The 25933-nt window shown below is 33.0% G+C and overlaps 1 protein-coding gene across 4 annotated transcripts; it reads left to right on the forward strand.

The window, feature by feature from the left end:
- Positions 1–3589: 3589 nt before the first annotated feature.
- LOC132730855 (NACHT, LRR and PYD domains-containing protein 3-like) lies at positions 3590–20486 on the forward strand. Of its 4 annotated transcripts, XM_060716927.1 has the most exons (4): positions 4456–4571; positions 5057–5492; positions 8343–8545; positions 17010–20486. In XM_060716927.1, exons 3-4 carry the CDS (start codon positions 8407–8409, stop codon positions 19262–19264), a joined length of 2394 nt encoding a protein of 797 aa, XP_060572910.1. In that variant the 5' UTR covers positions 4456–4571; positions 5057–5492; positions 8343–8406; the 3' UTR covers positions 19265–20486. The 4 variants fall into 4 exon arrangements, with proteins under 4 accessions (XP_060572911.1, XP_060572910.1, XP_060572909.1 ...); XM_060716928.1 differs by lacking the exons at positions 4456–4571; positions 5057–5492 and adding an exon at positions 3590–4029; XM_060716926.1 differs by lacking the exon at positions 4456–4571 and having other exon boundaries at positions 4604–5492.
- The last annotated feature ends 5447 nt before the right edge of the window (positions 20487–25933 follow it).

A 25933-nucleotide genomic window follows, 5' to 3' on the forward strand; every position in this document is an offset into this window, starting at 1 on the left:
TATTTCAAGAAAAACAAACTGTAGAAACATGTACAAAAATTTTAAGAAAAGTAAAAAGATTCAAGTTGTAATTCACATGTTATGTGCAACTGCATACTGATTTTGTAGTATTTTTCACCATATTTCTATTGTGTGACTAACGCAGTTAAGAGTTATTTTTGCACATTTTGACCTCTCTTTTGGTTATTTACTTTATTGTAAGTCCACTTCACAATATCTTACTTTTAAATACATTTAATTTTCATGAAATTGGGCCTCGTGAATCTGGAGGCGTGCTGCTTTAACAAGTAACATAAATAATGTACTTGCCATGCTTTGGTATAGGAACTGTCCATTCTTTGTGAGGGGAATTTTTATGTGCAAATGATAGTATTAAACAGCTAACAGTATACAGTCTGGTAAGATCACATGTAATGTACAGGTTGACCTTGCTCAATTACAACTTAGGGGCATCCGTGGCCGAGTGGGAAAGGTTGTCAACTTCAAACCTTTTGCCTGTCAGCTCTGTAGGTTTAATCTGTGCAAGCGTCTTTGGATTCTTTCATGAAAGAGAGCTGTCCAGTTAGCTTACTGAATGTCGGTGGTTACCGGTATACTTAAACCCTGTTTGTGCCTGAAATAATGCACAGAGGGGCACCCGAGGTCTTCCTCTACCAGTAAATCTGGAAAGTCGCCATATGACCTATACTATGTTAGTATCACATGAAATCCAATAAAAAATCAAAGCACAGAAGGCGCTGAATTTGTTTGGGTCTCAGAATGTAAGAAAGGTGCAAGTTGTGAGATTATAAACCAATTTGTTTTTGTAAAGTGCCATCAATGCTTTTCAGCGTTTTAATTATAGTAAATTGGCTATAAGACTAATTGCAACACTGATATTCAATCCAATGTTTATTTGACTTAAACAATTTGAAAAAAAAATGAGTTGCCTTAAATGGGATTTGAACTCCAGACCTCTCGCTTCCTAAGCGAACGCGTAAACCCCTCGGCCACGGTGAATTTATATATTAACGGCCTGAAGAAAACCATATTATTCTAAATTAGGGTTTGTAACGATGCTAACTGTTGTTTAACACAGATGTAAATAATCATGGAGCTTACTCATAATAAGCATGTATATCTATAAAGAATAAAACAATATTAGAAATCTTCGACCATTCGGGAATTATTTTGCTTGAAAATTAATGTGCCTGTTATTTGACTAACTTTACGCAGTGATCTCCCCTGAATTTTTCGGCGTTAGTGTACATATAAAGGGAAGTAACCGCTTCAAAAAAGCGGACTACTTTCGGCATTTGCAATTAACAGCATTAGAGTCTGAAATTTCGCTACCATTATTTGTTTGGTCTGACGACTTAAACAAATAAAAATACTCAATACAACACTTGTTGCATAGGCAAGACAAATGATAGATTTCCTACTCTGACCTTTAATTTGAATAACAATAGATTTAACCATAAACATTGACATGTGCTCTGTTGTTAACAAGTACCTTCTGGTGAAATTCTTACTGTAATCCACTTATCTGATAATATGAATTAGAAAAATTAAGGTCCTGTAGGGATATTTGCATTTCTCCCCCTGGCATTCTGAAGGGATTATTTTATCTGTCAGAACAGCTGATCCTGATTAGGTAGGGGTTAGACAACCTTGACATTGTGCTGAGTGGCCAGGCTAAATTTTGTTTAATGTTCAAAATCCCTTGAACTAATAAATGACAATTTCAGATTTAAAGCAGGGTCAAGGTTTTACTTTAAAATAGTCTGGTAATTGAAATTGAAAAAAACATTGATGAAAATTGATAAAAAATATACAAAATTAATGCTCAGGAATTTTTGTCATTCCTTATAATTTAAATTTATTTTTTATGGGAAAAAGAGTAATATGGTGCAAGCATTAAAGCACATGATCAGATTCAAAACCATTTAGTTAACAAAACCACAAAGTGAAAATGGCAATTGCTTTTAATAACTGCCTGTGCATACCAGATAAAATCTCCAAGGAAATGAAGTTAAAACATCTCTTATGTCTATTTTCTGCTTTGTCATTAAATATTCCATTAATTCAGTCATCATAATGTATTATTTATGTAGATTTTGCTTTGTGCATTGTCTGTGTAGATTTTATGGTGAAGAAATTTTGTCACTGGAAATATTTAACTGCAGTAAGTGAATACAACAAGAATTGTATACATCTTGAGTTTAAAGTAACTTTATATGCTTAAATTAATTGAGTCTGGCATATAAATATTGTGGTTTGAGGCACACTTTTTTCTACAGGTTATATTAGTGCATTTGTATGTAAGTAAATTATACTTAATTTGTTCATAGACTGCTGCTTTCATTTATGTGGTCAGGCCCAGTACTTTTGTGCATTTGATAAAAAGGCCAGACATATGTGTAAAAAGCTCATCAGAGCTTATGTTTATTGTTGATTTATCCAACTTATAAATAAAATTTATTTGACTTGACTTGAAATCAGTTATGGTATTGGATATGCAATAAAGACTGAGAAAAAAACACTCATCTCATTCTGAAAACGCATCACATTTAATTTATGAATTACCTCCCTTTTTATAAGTGTCATGTTTGAATTACCTCCCTTTATTTAGAACATCACATTAAATTTTTGAGTCGTCCCCCTTTAGTAAAGCATGATTATTAAATCAACGTATTGAATATCTAAATTATATCCATTTAGTAAACCGTAAGTCTTCGAAAGAAAGATTAGCTATGTTACTTTTATGTCAAGGTGACACCTGAGTATAACAAATATAATTTTTGCCTGTCAGTTTTGCCTTTGATGTGTCTATAATTAGAAACGTAATTGACATACCTTATTATTATAACAGTTCAAACGGATATTGATTAAAGGTGACATTTACAGCGCAATTTGTACAAGTTTTCATTTGATACCAGGAAATTATCTTCTTTATGACTTTCAAATTATATTCACATGAATTATGCAAATGTATGTAATTAACCTACAAAATATTAAGTTCCCGTTAGTAACGCATTTGACAGTAATTGTGTGTACATTGTTATAGCTATATCATTTATATGTTAAGTTATTGTTGTTGTTGTTTTTTAATCTAAAATTCCCTTAACTTCTCTTAAGGAATTTTATGACAATACATATCACTACATTTGTATTATTTAGATATTTTATTGTTGTTTGAATACAAAAATATAATTATATAGGTCTTTAAAACAACATAATATCCATTTGAACTTCAGATTTTTGTTGGTCTCGGCTATAGAATAATAACATGATGACAGGTATCTGCGGATTCCTCTCACCCAGGAATCGTGGGTTCGAGCCAAACTTGGATCATGTAGACACGAGTATGATGTGTCCAGGAAGTGGATTAATTAAAGATATCTGAGAATATGAGCTAAACTATTGATTCATGCGATTTTATAAGCAGAAAATATATACCCATATATTGATTTGCTTACTTTAATTAAACAACAACAACAAATCACGCAACACTCAAAAGGCAGCGATGAGATGTGAAGTTGCTGTGATCAGAGACATAGATACCCGCTGCCGTTCCTAGTATTTCATCTTTGGTCATTTTGGTTTTGTGGTGCATGGTTCCCATAGTATAATGACCTCTTCTTCAGCGACCAACATTTATATCATTGTGTTTACCTCTGTCAACTAATTAAACACGTTCATGTGTAAAATTAAGCAGTATTTAATCAGTACTGGACATCAGGGCTTGTTTACATTATTTGAAAGTGAATAACTTGTTATCGGGTCGAGTCACACTATAAATGAATGAATTACAGCCCCCCATATTTGCATAATGATAGTGCTGTATTTACAATTGACTACCCAGTTTGCGAATTGGAATACACTATAACTTTAAGTTTAATATGTAAATATGCATGTATGCCTAAGTATAAAAATGATGTAAATTTATATAAACCGAAACTACACTTCTGAATAATATATGAGAATAAAAACCAAGAACGGATTTTAGTTTACGTGTATTTATTTTCGGCCCAGACACGCAAAAAGAAGGTACGTTAAAGTGTTATCCAAATCTTTCGAGATTAAGCAGTATTCATGTACGAAGCGGATGGTAAAATGCATATAAATGAACGATTTATGATTTTAGGTACAGAGGAATTTTAACACGGTGATAAAACCAAGACAAATTTACTTGAAGGCATATACAATGTGATATTCTCTAATATATGAGCCACGTCACGACAAAACCAACATAGTGCGTTTGCGACCAGCATGGATCCAGACCAGCCTGCGCATCCGCGCAGTCTGATCAGGATCCATGCTGTTCGCTTACAACTCTTTTACAAGTAGAAAAACTGATATCGAACAGCATGGATCCTGATCAGACTGCGCGGATGCGCAGGCTGGTCTGGATCCATGCTGGTCGCAAACCCATTATGTTGGTTTTGTCATGACGCGGCTCATATAATCTCTAATTAGAAATTCAGCTCACGTACATAATAAAACCAAACAAGGATTTAAATTTTTACGTGTATATCCTCGAGAAATGTACATTACCCTGTTAGTTTAAAGTGATTAGAAGGATTTTAAAGGTATTACGCGTAGTGTTTAATATAAATAGGGAATTATTACCAATTAAATTCAACACTAAAATAATATTTTCTTTATTTCTATGAACGAATTTGTAATCCATAAATGGTGACACAGTATTTATTAATAACTTATTCACGGATATTAAAGAATTAAATAAATCGAAAATAAATATTTAAAAACACCACAAATATGCTAAAACGGCATATATTATTTAATTAGAGGAAACCCTTCGAAAAGTTTTGCTTACAATTAGAAATTCGGTAATAAGGAGTAATCAAATTGAGGACGGAAATGCTTATTAAAGAAGAGATACTATCTAACACCATGTAACACCTGGGGACATGATGATTATTGTAATTTTAATTAGTTTCATTTTCGGGTGGCGAAAAATTACCTTTAACAATACCGCGATAATTGGTAGTATCTCTTCAATGATAGCGCATGTATAAAACTTCACGACACAATATTCTCACATTATTTACAGAAAATACTGGCACGTTGAGTTATTTACGCACATGAGTGTTATTTTATTGTCGGGTTATTGTCAGATCTTTTATTAGATACGGTTATTAGATAGAAGCTCGTTTCAGGGGAAGCATGGATATTTTAGTGTGTAGGGCTTAAGTATGCTCAGAGAGATGATAGAAATATCATTATATTTACATTCGTGATTTGAGACTACCGTACCTATACGTGCATTAAGGACACTCGTACAATAAAACTATCTTACTGTAAAGAAGTGTAAGAGATCAAAAGAGGATTTTCAATTTGTATGAACATGAAATGTGAACTGGATAAAAACTGTGAATTAAAGAAAAAACACTTTTTGGATTTACTTCAGTGAATAAACATGATATTATGATGAAAGATAAATGTATATGAATTATAAAAATACATTAGACAGCATTAGTTTTATGTAGGTATGTATCGAATTTCGTCAACTTACAGCTTATGAGCTTAAGGCACGTGCTATTAAACTTTGTATTTATGTAGAGAAAAGAAAACAATACTAGTTAACGTTTTGTATTATAAGAAATCATCGATTGATGTATCGATTTGGTAAACATGTATTACTATTATAAATAGCTTTATTTATACATGTATGTGAAAATGTTTTTAATTCATCTTTTATTCAATTTCGCTGTAGATTTCTCTGCTATTTTATCTTAAGGCTGTGTTAAGGCATAGTTTGTTCATTATCCTATTAAGTACATACAACTCTAAATAAATTGTTTGTAGTGTTTTTATGATCTTTAACATATTGATCAGCCGTTGGTTAATGTATAATATCATAAAATGTCATTATATAGCTAACGTCTAACGATGTCTATGGTAAAATATGTAACGATCGATCTTAAAGTAGCTTGCACATGTCACATGTTACAAGAAATATTCCCGCTTTTATCCCTTCTTAATTGAGTAAAAAATAAAGCGCTTTTATAAGGGCACGAGGGCATATTTGTGTTGCAATATAATTCAGTTTCGGTGTCAGATGGTCGATTCCTGGAGTTTCTGGATGACAAATAATTCAACATCCATCGACTGACTGATGTAGCTAATATCGCGTGCGAAATTTACGGAAAAATAGAAATGTTCGCTGTAAATAGATAGGAAATGAATTGATCAGTGTTTGAACTAGGAATAGCGTGTCTGATTGTCGTAATTATAGGGTAGCTTTGTAATCCACTGATCAAATATAGGCCATTTATACATGTACCTCTGTTTATTTTGTAGAAAAATACATGTATATTGTTAGCTACATTATTTGAGTAACTTTGGAAGAATTCATAGTAAAACGCTTTCCAGTCTCGTGAAATATAGGCCTATGCCAATCGCAACTTTTTGACCCTTTCCGTCAATCTTAATAACTGGCGAGGTGTTCCGAATGTTGAAGTTATTTTTCACGTGCTATGGCTGGGTTTTGTAATTTTCGTTAAATGTCGCGCGTTTCCTGTATTCTCTTAACCTACTACATAAGATGATTCAGTAAAATAACAGCCATTTCAAAGCATGACAATAGCACAATACGATTTTCAAGATAGCTTCCTCTCCCAGTTATATATGAACACTTTAAAGTAAAAAAGAGAAACTAAAAGTCTGAAAAGGGAGCAAAATATGTGAAATGACACATTAAGGAAACAAAACTGCCGCAATAAATGATTAAACATTATGATGACAAAGTGCAAGGAAATTAATAAATTATGATATAATATAACATAATGTTATATAATAATAGCTGGTATTTTGTTTTTGCACGATTTTAAACCCATGACTCATTGTTACAGAGGAAAAGCAGGAATTTATCCAACACGACCTAGTACAGAGTTAATTGGTAATTTAGTGACAATTTACACGTTGTTACATTGTTGAAAAACAAGAAATGTCGGGGACTAAAATGTTTTATATCTTGTAGCAGACGACAGTTTTGTTAATGTGAACTGACCTAAATAAGGCTTAAATAGCCATATTTTTTTCTCTCTCGATTTTATTAGGTTTTAAATATGGGTATTAAATAATGCAATGACAGTATGTGTTTCTTAGCCTGCAATTATGCTTCATTAAACGATACAGTTTTCATTCACACCTCTCCTTTCTTTAACCAAATTGTACGTTAATTACCCTGTGATAAAAGGTCAACTGTCTAAAATAAAGGAACTTTTTTTAGCTATAAAATTAAATGATGGCAGAAGTGATGAAATTTAACTGTAGCATTAAAGCGGGCGTGGTAATCAAACTTTACTCAACTAAACATAATATTTTATATCACTGGTTATTGGTTTTTCTCTAGTTAAATTATTTATAATCATATATTATACATAAAAATTCTACCCTAAAATTCGTGTGAAAACAGATGGTTTCCATCAAAAGCTTGTAAAAGCCAATAAAACCGAGCATTCTGGAATTTCCGGAATAGATCGATACAAGGTTTTTCTTTGAAACCGTCGTTATTGATTGTATTTAGTCTAGACGTGACAATTGTTTCAGTTTACAAAATGTTTGATAATAACTTGTTGCACTAATGACAAAAAATAGGAGGAAAAACAACACACTAGTGTGATGAGAAGGCGTATGGTCTCTAATGATCAGAGATATTCGATATTGCATTCTCTCAATTTTTTCTAGCTCGCGTACCTCCCTTATGAGAAATATCGAAGAAAAATGTTGTTACATTTATTGTACATGTTATATTAACAAACTAGTAATGGGCAAATATTGAGCGCTGTAAATTACCAGGACGGACACATTTAACTGGTCCCAGACTTCCAGAAAGCTCGTAATTACATTTTCCATCGTCTTTCCGGTGATTTATACTGCTTTAAGGAAAAGTTGACCAGAAGAATCAACACTTTATAGAAGCAAATTAATGAAACGTGTGTGATATTAAAATAATGTAGCACATTGATAGGAAAACGTATGGTTACATGGATATGTATGTACACATATACATTGTTAAACCTAACCGGAAGTGTAAATGCTGTAAAGAGTTCGATTTTTTTCTCGGGAGTTTTTCAGATTAGTTGGTATGACATCTTGTTCATGTGATATGAAAAAAGATTAGATACCTTTACCTGATATAGGTATAACATTTAATCATTAAATGAAAGCAAGCCGGATGTAGTGTTCTAACAATAGAATTTGTGGACTTTTTAGCTCTCTGTTACTGTGTGTTAAAATGCCATGGTTGTTTATAATGAATCACAGTTACAATGATTACTGTAATCACCGGTGCACCAAGGATACAATTATTGATCTACATTTTATAATTGCAGAGTGTACGACGACTCATCGTCTGCAGCCAGGGAAATTTACGACATTCATTAACAAGTTGAAACGATGGGCGGCACCTTGTCATGCGGGGGTCAAGGTCACAGGCCAGTTGAAGACGACAAGTTGCCTTATGGTGCTCCTGTTTCAAAACCAATCGGAATTGTACAACCACAAGAGAAGTTAACCCCGACAGAGGAGTTTACAGGTAAATAAATTAAAATTATTTGAAACATAAATTGTCATCGCAGACGACAAATTCTTTCCGCATGATTAATAACTAAACTTCTAAAGGCTAAACATATTCTTTGTAGACGCCATTCGCATAAATCAGTGATTTGATAAAAAAAAATGTGTAAAAAATATATATTAAACTTTTTCAGACGTTAGACAGTACATGTATAGATGCCGTTGGTTTGAATTCTTATTTATTGAATAAATATTTGTATTAATGTATTATTTATCAATAATACAGTGAATAAAAATCTCATTAAGAATTCACCATAGACACTTTACTTGACATATTATTTAGTTACATAAAGTTACATAGTCTACCATTTAGCCCATATAGATAACAAAACGGCACTTTGTATATAGTATTTATTAACAGAATGCAACATTTTGTAAACACTGTGGCAAATTAGTTTCTGATTAGCAATATTGGAACAACCCTATATAATAATAAAACAAGGTTTAAAGTAGGCCGAATATCTTGGTCGGTATCTCGAGGTATAATCAGACGAACCTTTCAACATGTTCATAATGTTTTTATCAATTTGATTGATAGGTAGTCCATTGTGGCGGATTCATGTTCAAGGGCCTTGTAAACAGGGTTACCTCAATGAATATCTGCCTACAAGATAAAACCTCGTGTATTTTTATGATCTGTTACACCTGCTTTAGCACGTTCTTCTCGTGTTTATTAAAAGTTCTGATAATCATTATTTATTAAAAAATCTGGTTATATTTACCATTAAAATGCTGGTGATATCAGCTGGTTATATAAATATTTTAAGGACTCGTAATATTAATCAATAAAAACCTAGTGGTTACAATCATTAAATGGTTGCCAATCTTAATCATTAATCAAAGGGTGGCCTAGTGGTTAACGTGTCTGCCTTACAAACCAAGGATCATGCTTTCGAGCCATAATCGGGTCCATGTTTCTTCATATGACACCAGTACTGGTTGGACAAAGCATGCTAAATGTTCGGTTTATTCGCTTCAACATTTTGAATGTAAAAGATGGCTTTTCTTGAAGGGTTTTTTTTCTGTAATTATACATGTATGTTATGATATGTCAGAGAGGTCCATATTACCATAAAACAATTTGTTTTGTACTGATCATTGTTGATTTGATAAAGTCTCTACAATTCTGTGTTGGCCACGATTTAAACACGGATATAACCATTAAGTATAGCACTTAAAAAACTTGGAACATTTATTTTCGTAGATAAACACTTTTCCAAATCTTGACATTTTGTTTTAATGTGGGCGGAAATTATTTTTAACCCTCTGTCACAGATACTTGTGGTCCTTAAGTTTCGGTTTGTGGTTAAAGATTTAACTATGAATTACATCATATAAATACAAGATTTATAGATGCGTTAATATATGATTATGTAATAGCTTTACAAAAACAACTTTCGGAAGATTTATATACATAGAGGTAGATCTTTTTCGCTGAAAAGAAAACGAACTTTCGACGATTAAAACGATAAGTTTTATGTAAAATCAAATGAAAAGCTACATTTTTAGACGAGGTTAACCAGTTTGTTAATACTAGCTATTTTTTTCGTAATCTTTAATGATTGACAATGATAAAACTATAGATCTAAGGTAAAATAGCTCAAAACAAGTTTTAAAAAAATAATTCAGGAGTGGATTTTATGCACTAGTTCAACTTATGACATTCACCTTTCAACTCTTTAAATATTGTCATTATTTACCAATCAGTATATTGTCAGTATTGTTATACAAAGAATCACAAATCACCTGGGAATCTATTCGGACAGATCGATTGACCAGCTGTTTATTTATCGGGCCTGTTATCATACCTTTGTTCACCAAGTCCTCGTTAATTTATTCTCGTAGATACGGGTAATCACCGTGGCAGCTGACAGTCATTTCTTTGTGCCGCTTAGAACAAAGATTGTGCTTCTTAGAACAAAGAAAATATAATGTACTTAATACTTATTAACTATGTGCTATTTATAAAACAATGTCAATGAATATTTCAGTCAATGAGTCGCGGTAGTTTATATTTAGAACATAACATTATGTACAAAAATCCATATTCATAATTTTGACAAGCATTGCGTGTCAAGGCCAGATAATCATGTTGTGCAATCTACTAATCATGACATCTGCTTCTAATCGGGCGGTGTCTTGTTAACAATACAACATGCTCATTGCTAGAACTTGTATAAACTTATCTCAGATATGTATTTTCTTCTCTAAACAACCTGAACATCTGCAGTGAAAGTCAGAACTAATTAATTTGCAGTCTTACAAAATAGCACACGAAATCTAGCTGCATTATTTTGGTAGTAAACGAAGCGCGAACATTTTTTTCTTGTCGCATGTTTATTTTACAATCTTTTGGCGTTCAATATGATTTTTTTTATTTCAATATAACATTTATCAAATTTTAGAAGTAATCAGACGCTCACTAAAGCTGTCTCTAATGTACGGAAACTTTTATTATAAATTATATCATTAAACAGGCAATATATGTAGTACTAATATATGTTTGTTTATTAATTCAGATAAAAAGAACACATCATAAATTTATAAACAAACTTTTTTTATGTGCAATAAAACTGGTAGGAACACGTTTGAATCTGGTTGTCAGTGTTTTTTAACATTTGATTTATGGCTTCTGTAAAGAAATTATGTTTTGCTTGTTTAATACTATGTGATCAGAATACGTAATATGTTATTTTACAAAACCTAAATGCACAAAAGTTTACAAAATATCAACAAATTGCGTAAGCAGTGTTGCGCTTAAAGGCGTTTTAGTGTAAAATGATAATAACAATAAAAAAAATCTAGAAAAGATCTTCTTCACATCTTTGCTTCTAGAGAGATTTAATTTAATTCAAGCAGAACAAATATCACACTTTACTAGCATTGAAAAATAGATTTAACGTCAGTTGTAGATGGAAAACAAAATTTAATGGGTTATTAACAAGTTGAAATCAGAGTCTCGAATACATTCTGCAGTGTGATGGTTATTTCTAAGAGATATTTTGAATTTGGAGTTTCCGGTGTCTTTGCACGACCGCTGGTCCCTTAGACACAACACAAATACTGATATTTTTCCGTTATTGCGGTTGGAATTGTCACTTTTCTTGTAACCTGAAAAGAGCTGGGTAAAAGTATTTTAAAATTGAACAGAATTTTAGTGTGCAATTAAGTGGCCACTTCTCTCAACACACCTTGCTGACCATATCTACTCCTTAAGGGCCTTGCAAATATTTAAAAACCATCTTTACGTTAAATATTTATAAATTACTTCTTACCAGTTACACTATAACTTGTCAGCAATTTCGTATTAATCATGAGCCGTGTAATCGGCATTTAAACGTATTTCTATATCTTTAAATACAATCTTTTTAATAACATCGGATTCCATCCTAAAATCCTCTAAAACCATGGAGAAAATTGAAGTAAAAAAGATATGAAGAAGATCGAAGATTTAAGAGTACGATAAGACCATGCATGTACATTTGTACAGAGCTAGGGAGATAAGTTTCGGGTTAATCTGTCAAATATTGATAGCATAAAAGTTTTAAATGTATGTTAATAGTTTCGATCATTAAGATAGCGTAGTTGGATGTTTTTGTGGTTGGTCTGTAATAAAGCTGACCAAATATTAACGTTTTGTACTTCGGTGGAGACATATTTCCCTCAATATTTCCCTCAATATTTCAAAAATGTTAATCAGATTTCTTGATTTTAGACTTTGGACAAAATCTTTCTATCGTGTATACATTTCATAACAAAGAAGTTGAAGAACGTCTTGTCATGCTAAATGCGTCGCAACAAAAACATGGTGATTTTGTAAAATAACGCGATATAAAGGTTTTCCTTGACGACTTATTCTTCAAATGTTTTCCCTTGACTGACCCCCGATCCGCTTATTTAAAATCTTAATAACGGTAATAAAAGATATATTTGTGTATGTCACGCTAATTTCCTTGATAAATATGAGATGTCTTATCCCAACACGCCATTGAAGCTGAAATATTTAATCACTATATCGTACAAAGACAAGGTTTATTTTGTCAAATAAGGTCGACTAATATTGGGTACGACACGTAAATAGATTATTTAGTGCCAATCTAAAGTCACATGCCATCAGAACGAGTAAGAAACTTTAACACACAACACGATCAGAAGGTCTCCAAATGTTCTATGATTGGACAACACCGAGTTTGAAATTAAATGTTACAACAGTTTATAGTAAAATGAATCATTTTTAGGGTTAAATTCAAAATATGTACTGGCTGTATAGCGAACAGTGCCGACGATGCTCTGACGTCACGGATGTGCCAGCTGATCTTGGTCTGCACGGGTCACAAAGGCCAGAATCTGTTGCCGCCAGCAGGCGTATATAAGTAACAGCGGAGCAGATTTGTTATCTTGCTGGTACATTTATTTAATTTTGCCCTTAAGATATTTCTCGTGCACGCTATCCTGCAATAAAACGATACACAGTGTGCATTTGTTTTGGTTGAACTTATGACCTAATAAGCTCGCGATTTAAAAGATTTATAAATACGACTTAAAAAAATCCATGGTCAAAATCAAGAAGTACATACAGTAGACTTAAACAATTTGTATTTAAAAGAGAAGTTGTCGTGCTGTCGGAGTTCATGAAAATTAACTAATACTCGAAGAGACTTACGCCAAGTTTTACGGCTCGTTAACTGTCGAACCTCAGATGTGTGGGACGAAAGGTAACTTCGTACCAAAAAGCCGGTTCTTGTAGTCAAATATAATGATAATCTCTAAGACAGGCAATAAGACAATAAGACACTAGGCCATGGCACATCTGGGCAGATTACAACAACAAAAGTTTTTGTCTGTATTTCTTATTAATTACAAATACGCCCTTTCTGGCATTGAATAGTTTTCCTCTGTACTACAGAAAACAAACGAGAGTAAAGATAAACATTTCATGCACGTGCACTAAATTGCATTCCGAAATTCCTCATCACCGGCTGCAGTAATTCAATTCTGAGAAAATTCTGCTCATCTTTGTGTTTTTATACTTTACTCAGTTTACAAATGTACAGGGAAAGCTGCTGATAAAATACTTGTATAGTTATTATGGCCGACTATCTTTTAGCAGCATTATCTTATTTTCATGGAAATACCGTTTTTTGTTTTTGTTTTTGTTTAAAGGGGCTCCGCTGAGGGTTTTTGACATGACGGGGGTTAGAAATATTTTCCCGAGATTTGTTAACAATTTGATAATGTATGAACCAATAAATTGTATGCAAATTTTCAGATCATTCCCTCCAAATGTTTTACCAGAATATATCCCCCCCCCCCCAAAAAAAAAAAAAAATTAATAACATAAATGAAAAGCGTTGCAACACTTTTCACTCTAATCTGGATTAGAATCGTACAAATAATCGATATTCAATCTAATTATGAGTATATTTATTTTATTTATATTTATATTCTGCAAAGTTTTAAATTTAATTGCTTCGTTTGATCCATTGTAAGAATTTCAAAATTTATATGTTTAGGCTTTTTGACCTTAATAAGTTCTACTCTAGACATTACATGTGCCTCTCTCGTGCAGATATATAATCTGTAACTTATTAATCCAAACTCAGTGAGCTCAAAATAGTACGAAACTAGCAAAACGAAAACTTTTTATCTGTTTGATAAAATGTTAATCGATTACCAATCGATTTTACTTTAATTTTCAATTCAATCATTTCTCCCTTCATCATCAGTGTTTTTCATCCGATGATCTTATAGTTTATTGTCTTATCTTTCTCGGAAAAATTCTCACGGTTAATCGCGAGACAATGTTAACGATAATTACATACATTTTTGTGAGCAATCTGCCGGATCCACCTAAGTTGTTCCGTATAGTAATTAATATTAAGAGATCCTCTTGAAGTGTAATAACAGGTTTGGTTTATGGGAGGCAGAATATGCCTTATACCATCTCGCTGACGTACTCAGCGTTTTTATTACATAAATAATACTTTGATTTCATTACCACGAACTCCAAATATGCGATAGTTTTTCAAGTACATTTTACTAATTCACATATTCAAAGAATTCGGTCAAGGCTATAGAGGAATGCAAGCCAGCAAAAATAAATAAATAAATAAATAAATAAATAAATAAATAAATAAATAAATAAATAAATAAATAAATAAATAATAAATAAATGAATAATAAAAAGAAACATATGACGAAATGTATGTAAAAGTGGTCGCCCAAACTTTAAATATTTTATTTTGCCGCTGAGCGCATTAAAAAAATTGTGATATTAATATGTAAACATATTCAATAAAAATGCTAGAGAGATTTCCTTCAGTGTTCTTATGTGCCATAGATCTTATCTTATATCAGGAAACCAATTTTTATGATTTCTCAAGTACCAAGCAAACGCATTGTTTCTAAATTGCTTGAATATTTTATCTCGGATTATCTTGCTCTTTTTAAGCGATGACGTCATAACAACCGGAAGTGGTGTTTTAAAAAACTTGTAAGAATTCGTATGAGAATTATTATAGTAAAATAGAGGTACTTGTCATTAATGCGGTGTTTGGCATAACCTCGGACGGAAATAATTATCCCTAATTTTCTCCAGTACGGTTCGATAGCATCTGTTAGCTGATCAAATCGTGATCTAAATTGGAACCATCTACTTGCCTCTATTTCCGACAATAACAAACTTTCTACGTAACAATTGCCACGTTCTGATGCCACCGACGCACCTTCACTTCCGGCGCAACTATATTTAAAAGGTCTACTCGCGAATCGGGACTTTTCAGAAACTAATAGTCGTGTTTCTTGCATAGTTGAAAATAAATCTCATTAATAAAAACTTTGATCATTAATTGAAAGAAATTTAGGATAAACTGACTTTTATTACACAGTTTTGCATCTGGATTTTATTTGCACGGATTTAAGTCATACGGAACCCGTGCAAGATGTACGATTTCCATTCTTTGCCAAGAAAGCGCCATTACTCGATACGTTTGGATGTAATCCGTGAAAGCGTGTCTATGGCAGGTACCGACATTTTTTCACAGCTAATCAAGTATAATTCTGTATAACGGACGCGTTTCTATCACCTTCTGTTTGTATATGAGCAGATAATGGCCTAGGTTTGACGTTAAGCAAATGCATTTTCTTAATGAGCCGAACATATATTTTCTTCGGCAACATACCTGTCTGCTGTAAAAATGTTGCATGCATTGTTGTGGTCGGCTACGTTTGATGTATATGCACTGAAATATCACCTCTTTAATATGTCAATATGATGCTGTTGTTATAGCTCAAGCGATACTTACGGACGCACGATTATAAACATTACATTCATCTAAAAAAGATTCAAATAATAAATTTCGTCATTTAAGAACATTTCGTTCTTTTGTGAAATGATGATATGAAATAACAAATGTGATTTATTTACTTTTTTGTGACCAGTGTTGCGTGGTTTTATATTTTTAAGTTTGTTTAAATGATAAAGTATTATCATATTTTAAAGATTTGAGAGCAAATCATTTTTAGTTTCAAGAAATTTATGTGTAGAATCGATTTATTTAATATGTGATTGATTCAAAATGACATACTTTTGCTGATTCTTTAAATGAAAATATTGCATGTGTATATAATTATATAAGATTCAAAGTGATGGTACTTAAGTCTTACCGCCTTTTTTATTAGCGTACATTTGACTTACAACATTAAACGAAAGAAATTCATAAATTCGTAATTTTTCAATCATTTTATTCGATTATTTGTATGAAAAATAGGAGAACAACGTTACAAAATGAGATAAAAAAAACGCACACACAAAAACAACAAAACAAAATCGGAAAGAAAAAGCAAACTCAAAAGCAGAAACATTTCCTGAGCGATTGGGCACCCTAAACTCCTTATCCCCAACCCAAACGCATTTTTATGTTAGTACATTGTAAGACTTATTAAAGTTTCACAAATGTTCATTTAAAGTTTATTGGAGTTGATGTTTTCAAGGACGGTACTTAATATTAGCTTATCACAGACTTTCAAACAAGTTCAAGTGTTTGTTCAAATACTTCAGATACCAATAAATCAAGTTGTGTGTTGTAATATATGTTTATAGGCGGGGTAATGTTTGATAAAAATGTAGAATATTTCAGATAAAAATGTTACGGAAACTAATCTACAATCGTAACTTTCCGGTAATTTCCGTCATAATTTAGGTATAATGTGAATACTATGACCCATTGATAAAGTTAAATTAAAAATCGATAGGCACACAATCATGTTTGGAGATGATTTAAACAAACTCACATGTTAAAGCACAATAGGCATATGATTATTATGACATGTACATTTACATATATACAGCTAAAGAGTTGTCAACCTTTAATGTTGTTACAAGTCCCAGATTAAACTGAACAATTTCTCAAATCTACTTGCAGATATATCCAAACCAATTCCATTGATCATCAACTACAACAACAACAATAACAATGGCCTAAAGACAGTCAAGAAAGACTCGAACCAAGGTAATGGACGCTCTTGGAAGTTCTGGAAGTCGATGACCTTACGGAGCTCGAAGTCTGCCAAACCGATTAAGATGGATTCGTCTTTGCCAAACTTGGACGGACAGCTTCCGGATGTCGTGGAGAAAAGCGAGTTCACAAGAAGTTTGAGCTTAAGACCTCCACCTAAACCTCCACGAGCTTTTGTTCTTCGTGCCAACTCACTAAAGACACCAAAGCCATGTCCGCCTGTCACTGTTGACGGGAAACATGATTTGAATACGCAAGAAAACATCCCACCTGTCAAAAGTTTACAAGCAGACGAAAATACCATTCAGAATGCTAAAAACGGCGCGAAAGACTATGAAAATGTTGATTCAGAAGGAATCACTTTAAATTTGCCCGAGAAACCAAATATTGTGCCATTGACAATTTCTCAAAAATGTAGTTCCTTGCCAAATTACACACTTGGACCGAGTGTTACGCGTAGACAGCCGACAAAGTCCTCTGGCAAAATCAAAATCGTCTCGCCAGAGCTAACAAGAAAAGTGCCACCAAGGCCTCGCAAAAAGTCAGCCGAGATTACGGCTGGAGACAGACACATTCTTATACTTCAAAGTGCCGCTGAACTTATCTGTCAAAAGATTGACCCATTTGTTGTCATTGAAAAATTAGCAGACGCAGGATTGATGGACGAAAGTGATTTAAATGCCTACAGAAATCCGTACGAGAGTAGACAATTGTGTGACACCATTGTGCAATCAATTATGGATAGAGATTATGTCTCTTTCCTGAAATTTTGTGATATTTTACGAAGTGTGACGGACTATACAACTGTTGCTGCCGTTTTAGACGCCATGATTGCTGTTTATGACGTCATTTACGAAGTTCAGATAACTAACGGTGATACGTCACCAATTCTCGATGACGAGAAAACGGTTTCCTTCGACGTGGTGTACTTCAGTCTTGAAACTGGTAAAGTGCGATCAGTTGTCGAGCTGGAAAAACTTCGAAATTCTGAAAACAAACGCCATTCCCGAGATCTGTTGTCCTACAAACGAAATTCCCGTCTTTCATTCCAATCTTTTCAATCTCTTACAAGCGAAGCGTCGAGTGTATTTAGCGAAGATATAATTACCAACGGTCTTCCCATGGTAACGGTATCCATTTCAGGCCATGTTCTTTGTCTAGAAAAAGCTCGATCTCTTGCTACGGTCATTGAAGACCATTACTGCATTCTAGAATTCCACATTGGAAAAACTCATCTTCGTGGATCCGACATGGAACATATCAGCAGAGCTTTGGCTCAGAATTCGTGTATACGTGTTTTAGATCTGAGACTTAATAACATAGGAAACAGTGGGGCTGTGTACATGGCGAATGTTCTGTATCAAAATAGGACATTAAGACAGTTAAATCTGTCCTCAACAGGGATAGACAGTGAAGGATGCAAGCTTCTAGCAGATTCGTTAAGAACGAACACCAGTTTGATAGATCTTGATTTAAGTTTTCTTGACATAGGAGATAGTGGATGTATGGCTTTAAGCGGTATGTTGAAACAAAATCGCTGTTTGAAAAAACTGCGCCTCCGAAGCGGCAGTATAACTTGGATAGGATGTGGCTTCTTGTTAGAAGGAATTGAAATTGGAAGAACAGTTACTGAACTCGATTTGAGCAGAAATTTCATAGATGATACTGGAGCGGAAATGTTTCTACGCCATTTGAAGGACGATTCTTGTCTAAGGGAGGTAAATCTCGAAAACTGCGGAATAACCTCGGCAGGGTGCTCTATCCTTTCTGATGTGATCCTTACAAATAAGTCGCTCCGGAACCTAGATTTGAGCGTGAATTTCATCGGGGACCAAGGAATTTTAAAGCTTTCCAATGCTCTGGATAGAAATAAACATATCAAAACTTTAGGACTTAACATGTGCGGCATATCAAACGATGGATTCTCAAAATTGTTAGATATTTTAGAAGGGAACGCTACTTTAACCATGCTTAAACTCTGTTATAACAGATTAGGACGGGAACACTCGAACCCGGAAGCTACGTCAGATAACCTGAAATACAGGGTTAGAATTGTGACGTCATCAAATCCAAAACTGAAACTTTTATTATGGGGAAACACATTTGAAGAATCAAATACTAATGCTATGTCACAATTCAAAGATTTGAACGCTACGTTATAACAGTACGTTGTAAAGCTACTTTGTGTATCGCTACGTCGTAACGCTACTAATTAACGTTGCTTATACAACGTCGCTAAAATAACGCTCTTCGGCAGCTGTCATTGTTCTACAGCTTCAGTTTTCAGTTAAACATGCATGGTTGAATCTGATTTTGAAAATATGCAACATTTAATGTTATAAAAAGTACTTTGAATACTAATTATGCTGGAAGAAAAATGTGGTGAATATGTGCATTAACATTTGCTTTGATCCTATAATGTATATTTTCTCTCTTACCTAAATTATCAGTAAATGGGGAGACACAGTTAGCCTGGCACAATAAATTAATGAATACGTGGTTTTAATAAATTAATGAATACGTGATTTTACTAAAAATCTTATCTTTTTAAGTATAATATACATGTATCATGATTTTCATAATGAATTTGTCAATTAATGTATCTATAAAAACTGTACGAAATCTAAAATGAGATTAACTTGCTCCTACTTTACAAGAACATACATAAATACAGTTACTTCCAAAATTTATATCCTGTATTAAAACAGTTTCTATGAAAGAGAAATAGAAAAAAGAAACACAAATGAAGTTGAAACAAATATTATAAGAGCTTTATCTTGATGCTCAACATCTGCTGATATTCGAATATTGTATTGAATGCTTTGCCTTTTATCAAACACTAATTCGGCTGATTGTTTGTGCTATAAATTAACCATTAACCTCCTGAATTTGTATAATAGATTTGCCCTGCTTTGGATTTGGAGCAGTCCATTCTAAAATTAAGGGATTCTGGTTCCAGCACTGAGAGGGCTAATCTTTTACTGGACATTTGTAAATGAACTCGTCCTGCTTTTAGCATGGAACTGTCCATTGTTTATTATGGGGGATTTTAATTCTAGGAAGCCCTGTCAGACTGCACGTGGTCTCCCTGTACATTCATGGAATATTCCAGTCATTATCAAAGAGTTCATACTTGATTCTTATACTTACATTAATACTTATAATTCTAATTATACAAAGTTTTTAGCCGGATTTTGAATCTTGGTCAAAAGAGACTTTATCTAGAGATATCTGTTTGTGTATGTTTGATATCATTTGAAATTTGTTTTATTTATTTATAGTTGCGTTTTATTCCATGTAATATGTTTTTTTGTATGACATTGTTTATAAAACAATAAATGTTCAAAAAAAGATGAATAAACAGTTTATACATGAGTCATTATTTATTTTGTTCTTTCATCAACACAATTTTTAAGTTTTAAGCATTTTTTACCTATAGGAAAAACCTGTTTTGTTGAAAGACTAGTATTTACAAGACTGAAGTGCTTACGTGGCTGCCTGGTTTATGTCCTTGACATTCATGCTCACCGTTGTTAATTCGAAATACAATCAGGACATTGATATTTCGTGTGAAGAAGATTTAACCCTTAATTTCTAAAATGTACTTGCCCAGTCTTCATTTATCTAATTGCTCGATATCTATTTTATGGATATCATGATCACAAATTATAAAGTTATTGAGCTATAAGTATAGAACTTTTGCATACAGCTTACTAAAGTGATGGCTTTCGCTTTGATTAATGCACGAGGTGCACGGATACTTATAGCAGTTTAAAAATGGACGCGAGCCATATGCCATTTACCTTCCAACCGAACCAAATATATAGCTGTACTCGGTCTGCATAATTATAGAAGACATAATACAGAAATAAGAAGAGGCAAAATAACTCATACTTTTTAAAAAAAAAATCTTAATAATCTGATAAGAAAATGTTATGAGGCAGAGTATTTATTCATGAAGAAACAACAAATGATTCCGGCATGAACGTACTTTTAATATCAAGAACACAAATATTTGTTTTTCTTGTCACAATCATATACATATCATTTTAAATCGATTTGTCAATTCTAAATATGCAAGGGAAGTAAGCACGAGTAAAATGCTTACACAGTTTGTAAGAGTAATTCATGTATATCATAGATAATGTATGGGGATCCGGAATGGGAAAAGAGTTTCACAGGAGTACAAGCGTAAGATCGCAAACCCTATCCTTTTAATCGTTGGATACGTTGGCAACATGGCAGCCTTTCAGTGTGAATATGGCAGCCTCGCAACCTAAAGTTAGTGACATAAATTATACCAGACATATGGAAACGGCCAGAAACGTATTTATCCACTATGATAACTTTCTAAATACATAGTTTAAACAATATTTTATTTATAAGTATTACATTTACTAATAATTGACAAATAATAAATAGTACGGATTGAGTAGTAAGCTTGAAAGCTTTTTTAAAAACTCTTTCCGTAATCACTATCTCAAACAGTATGTAAAATGGTACCAATTATATGCATTTTTGAGTTAAATATACATAACATTTTCACTATAAACTTGCTTCTTTACATGTACAGGAAAGTTAGCAATTTACACTAAATACATTACAAGCAATTTGATATGAAACATATCGTTCTCTTTAGGTTTGCTGAAAAAAGCAGTCTACCCTGAAAATGAGAAACATAATTATTCCAACAGGGGTAACATTGTCGCAATATACGCCCGTCAAAGAAGCTTTTGACAGAGATGTGAGCATTATAGATATGCATATAGGAGATATGCTGTGGGCAATATCTGGAAAATATCTGGATATATTATCATCTCTAGTGATATTTTCATCTGAACTTTGACCCCTATGTGTGACCTTGACCTTAGCCGCAGGGACCTAAATTTTGCACTTTACAGACACTCCGCCTCACAAAAGTGAACATTTGTGCCAAGTTTATTGAAATCACTGTATGCATGTATATAGAAGTTTTGCTCCGGACAAGCGTTTTTTAATGACCTCTAATTGTGACCTTCACCTTTCACCTAGAGACCAGCTGCTGGTTCATGCACGGGACACGGCTTCATATAGTGGTGACCATTTGCATGAAGTTTCATTAAAATTTCTCAATGGGTGTAGGAGATATGCTCCGAAAAAAATTTGGACGCCGCCCGCCCAGTCGAACGCTTTTTCAAACGGGCGTATAAAAAGCAGTGCAAGTAATATTACACTTAGTTTTTTTTTTTGCTAATTTTATGTCACATTTGGAGCTTAATGAAGTTATAACTACAAGTTGTGAGTGAAATTATGGACTAGTTCTATGTTCGTGAAGTTGGCAGCCTAGCAGCCTAACAGCCCAGTAGCCTGAAGTTGGCAGCCTAGCAGCCTGGCAGCCTAGCAGCCTGGCAGCCTAGCAGCCTAAAGAAAACTAAGAATAGTACTTACAAACATGAAATCGTCGGATATGAATCGGAAGCAAATACTTAGACCATTGCACGTCTTTTTTCAGTATCGCGAACTTTATTTTTTTAAATATTGAACTTGAAAACCGTCGGAAATAGTCAGAATGAAAAATAAAATAAAATTCAATATTTAAAAAAATAAAGATCGCTATACTGAAATAAAACGTGGAATGGTCTAAGTATGTGCTACCGACTCATTTTGTTTGTATTATCCTTAGTTTTCTTTAGGCTGCAAGGCTGCTAGGCTGCCAGGCTGCTAGGCTGCTAACTTCACAAATTTCGAAGAGTAAAAAAACGAAGTTCAATATTAAAAAAAAAATAAAGTTCGCGATACTGAAAAAAGACGTAGAATAGTCTAAGAATGTGCTACCGACTCATTTCCGACGGTTTACATGTTTGTATTGTCCTTAGTTTTCTTTAGGCTGCTAGGCTGCTAGGCTGCTAACTTCACAAATTTCGAAGTGTCAAAAAAACAACCAAAAAAAAAACAAACAAAGTTCAATAATTAAAAAAAACAGTTCGCGATACTGAAAAAAGACGTGGAATAGTCTAAGTATGTGCTACCGACTCATTTCCGACGGTTCACATGTTTGTATTTTCCTTAGTTTTCTTTAGGCTGCTAGGCTGCTGGGCTGCTAACTTCACAAATTTCGAAGCGTCAAAAAAAAAAAAAAAAAAAAAAAGTTCAATATTTAAAAAAATAAAGATCGCGATACTGAAATAAGACGTGCAATGGTCTAAGTATGACGATTTCATGTTTGTACTATTCTTAGTTTTCTTTAGGCTGCTAGGCTGCCAGGCTGTTAGGCTGCCAGGCTGCCAACTTCAGGCTGCTGGGCTGCTAGGCTGTTAGGCTGCCAACTTCACGAACATACTAGTTCTTGGTATTTGCTTTTAGAATTTTTATTAACATTTTTCTCAGAAATGCTATCATTTTTATTTCACAATAACGTTCTATTCTAGGTACCTGTATCTTGTTACAGTTTCTATGGAAAAACTCATTTACAACATAGATGACCTATTTTTCACTACTTTTGTTTTGTCGATATAAACATAGTGAAAGAGTACTTTGTATGGAAATCAAAACCCTTCTTTGATTACATTTTGCTACCTTTACGACATCTTATTTCACATTCAGCTCAAAGTTTTTTTCTTTTGTTTTTTTTTTCCAGTGGATTAACATGTAATATGCTCTAAATCCATTATTGGAACATTTTCAAACAAATGTTTGACATTTCTAAAGAATTTCTGAAGCATTATGTAACTTTGACATACGACTTGTTTTCACTCCGTTGATGTATTAAAGTAAAATTGAAAATTGACACAGTGTATGACTAGACTGTCTGATCTGGCCCATTTCTAAACATTGTCGAACAATATGTTACGAAATGAATAGGTCACATTATACCTTCATGAAAAATTAATTATTTTAAGTATTATTTGGATGACAATCATGTTATGTTATGTTAGATTTATAAGATTTACCTATAAAAGTTTGAAAAAAACATTGTACTAAAATTCGACTCCAGGGCGTTTCAGATCATGACCTACGGTGCTTTTGCACTCGGACGTACAGAAGTTTTAAGTTTCGAAAGTGAAAGCATCTAGTACTGGTAAACTGCTTAACAGCCTACCCAGGAACGGTGCGGTGGTTGAACTGTACTCTGGTAAAATCAATGTGGCTTACTGCCGTGATCTGCAGGGAATCCATCCACCACAACCACCACCACCAACGTACAAACAAGGTGCGCGTTTGGGCACCGAACGGGGAACAATAGAAACTTAAGTTTTATTCAAGACTTAGTTTTTTACAGTATTATTTAATTGCCGTCAATAAGAATCTGCATTATTAGAAGTTACTGGCGGGATATACGGGAGAATATAGCCTGACTGAAAAAAACGTTAGTCTCGGCCTTTATTTATCTCAATCAGGCTATATTATCCCGTATATCCCGTCAGCAACTTCTATAACTGGTTTATGCAGGAAACAGTTAACAGTCCTACTGAAAACAGCAGCATCTATGATAAAATATTTTGTTACGGAGCAATGCAATTTATTCTGTTTACCTACAATATTCATGTGTGTTGAATAACAAAAACAATTTAGGTTCATTCTCTCCTTACGATTATTGCAACAAAAAAAGTTTATCGTTTAAACGTGTATAATTATAAAAAACAACAATTATTTGATACAGCTGTAAACCCTTTTTATAAGCATTTTTACCGATTAGAACTAAACGTGAATGTTTTATCAAGAGTTACGAGCAGTTTTAGATTAATTTTTGTCACATAGAAATATTAATATAATACTAGTACATGTATACGGTACCGATTTGAGTTCAGACCGCATTCCAAAAGCACATGACTTTATATGACGTTTAGGAAAAAAGGAAATATTTTCATTAAATTAACCTTTGACTCTCTCGTGTTGTTTCGATTATTGATTGACCTTAATATGTTATATATTACGAAAAGCTTCGATCGGATTCAATCGGATAAATAATCAATCAATAATTATTATAACTTGAAAACCTACATTGTACTGTAAATATTCTCACTGGATATAAGGCATTGGGTTAAACTGGCCTCGTCTAAAAATCGCGACAGCTTGTCTTTAAAGGCCCATTATGCCTCAGAAATCAAAAACTTTAAATTTTTGTTATCTTAATATTCTAATAGACTTTTGTAAATCATTACTTTAACAAAATTTTGTGAACAATTACTTTAGCAAAATTTTGTTGACCATTCTTTTACTGTCTTTTGTAAACCATTACTTCAACAGTTTTTGGAAACCATTACTTTAACAGTCTTTTGTAAACAATTATTTAAACAGTATTTAATAAACCATTACTTAAACAGTCTTTTGTAAGCCATTACTTTTACAGTCTTTTGAAAATCATTACTTTAACAGTCTTTTGAATAACAAATACTTTAACATTCTTTTGTTAACCATTACTTAAACAGTCTTTTGAAAACCAATACTTTAACAGTTTTTTGAAAACCATTACTTTATTGTCTTTTGTAAACCATTACGTCAACAATTTTTTGTAAACCAATTTTTTTTATAGTTTTTTGTAAACAATTACTTTAACAGTCTTTTGGAAACCATTACTTTAACAGTATTTTGTAAACCATTACTAAAACAGTCTTTCGTAAACCATTACTTTAACAGGTTTTTTTGAAAACCATTACTTTATTGTCTTTTGAAAACCATTATTTTAACAATCTTTTGTAAACCATAACTTTGACAGTCTTTGCAAACCATTATTTTAACAATCTTTTGTAAACCATTACTTCAACAGTCTTTTGTAAACCATAACTATAGCAGTCTTTTGTAAACCATTATTTGACAGTCTTTGTTAACCATTATTTCAACAATCTTAAAAT

This window comes from Ruditapes philippinarum, unplaced genomic scaffold (assembly GCF_026571515.1).
Source record: "Ruditapes philippinarum isolate M1 unplaced genomic scaffold, ASM2657151v2 ctg827_1_1_1_1, whole genome shotgun sequence".
NCBI lineage: Eukaryota > Metazoa > Mollusca > Bivalvia > Venerida > Veneridae > Ruditapes > Ruditapes philippinarum.

Excerpts from the sequence above, each read along its gene's own strand:
- LOC132730855 (XM_060716928.1), top strand. The coding sequence starts at position 8,407 with ATGGGCGGCACCTTGTCATGCGGGGGTCAAGGTCACAGGCCAGTTGAA. Across the intron at positions 8,546-17,009 it reads CCCGACAGAGGAGTTTACAG|ATATATCCAAACCAATTCCA; the intron begins GTAAATAAATTA and ends ATCTACTTGCAG.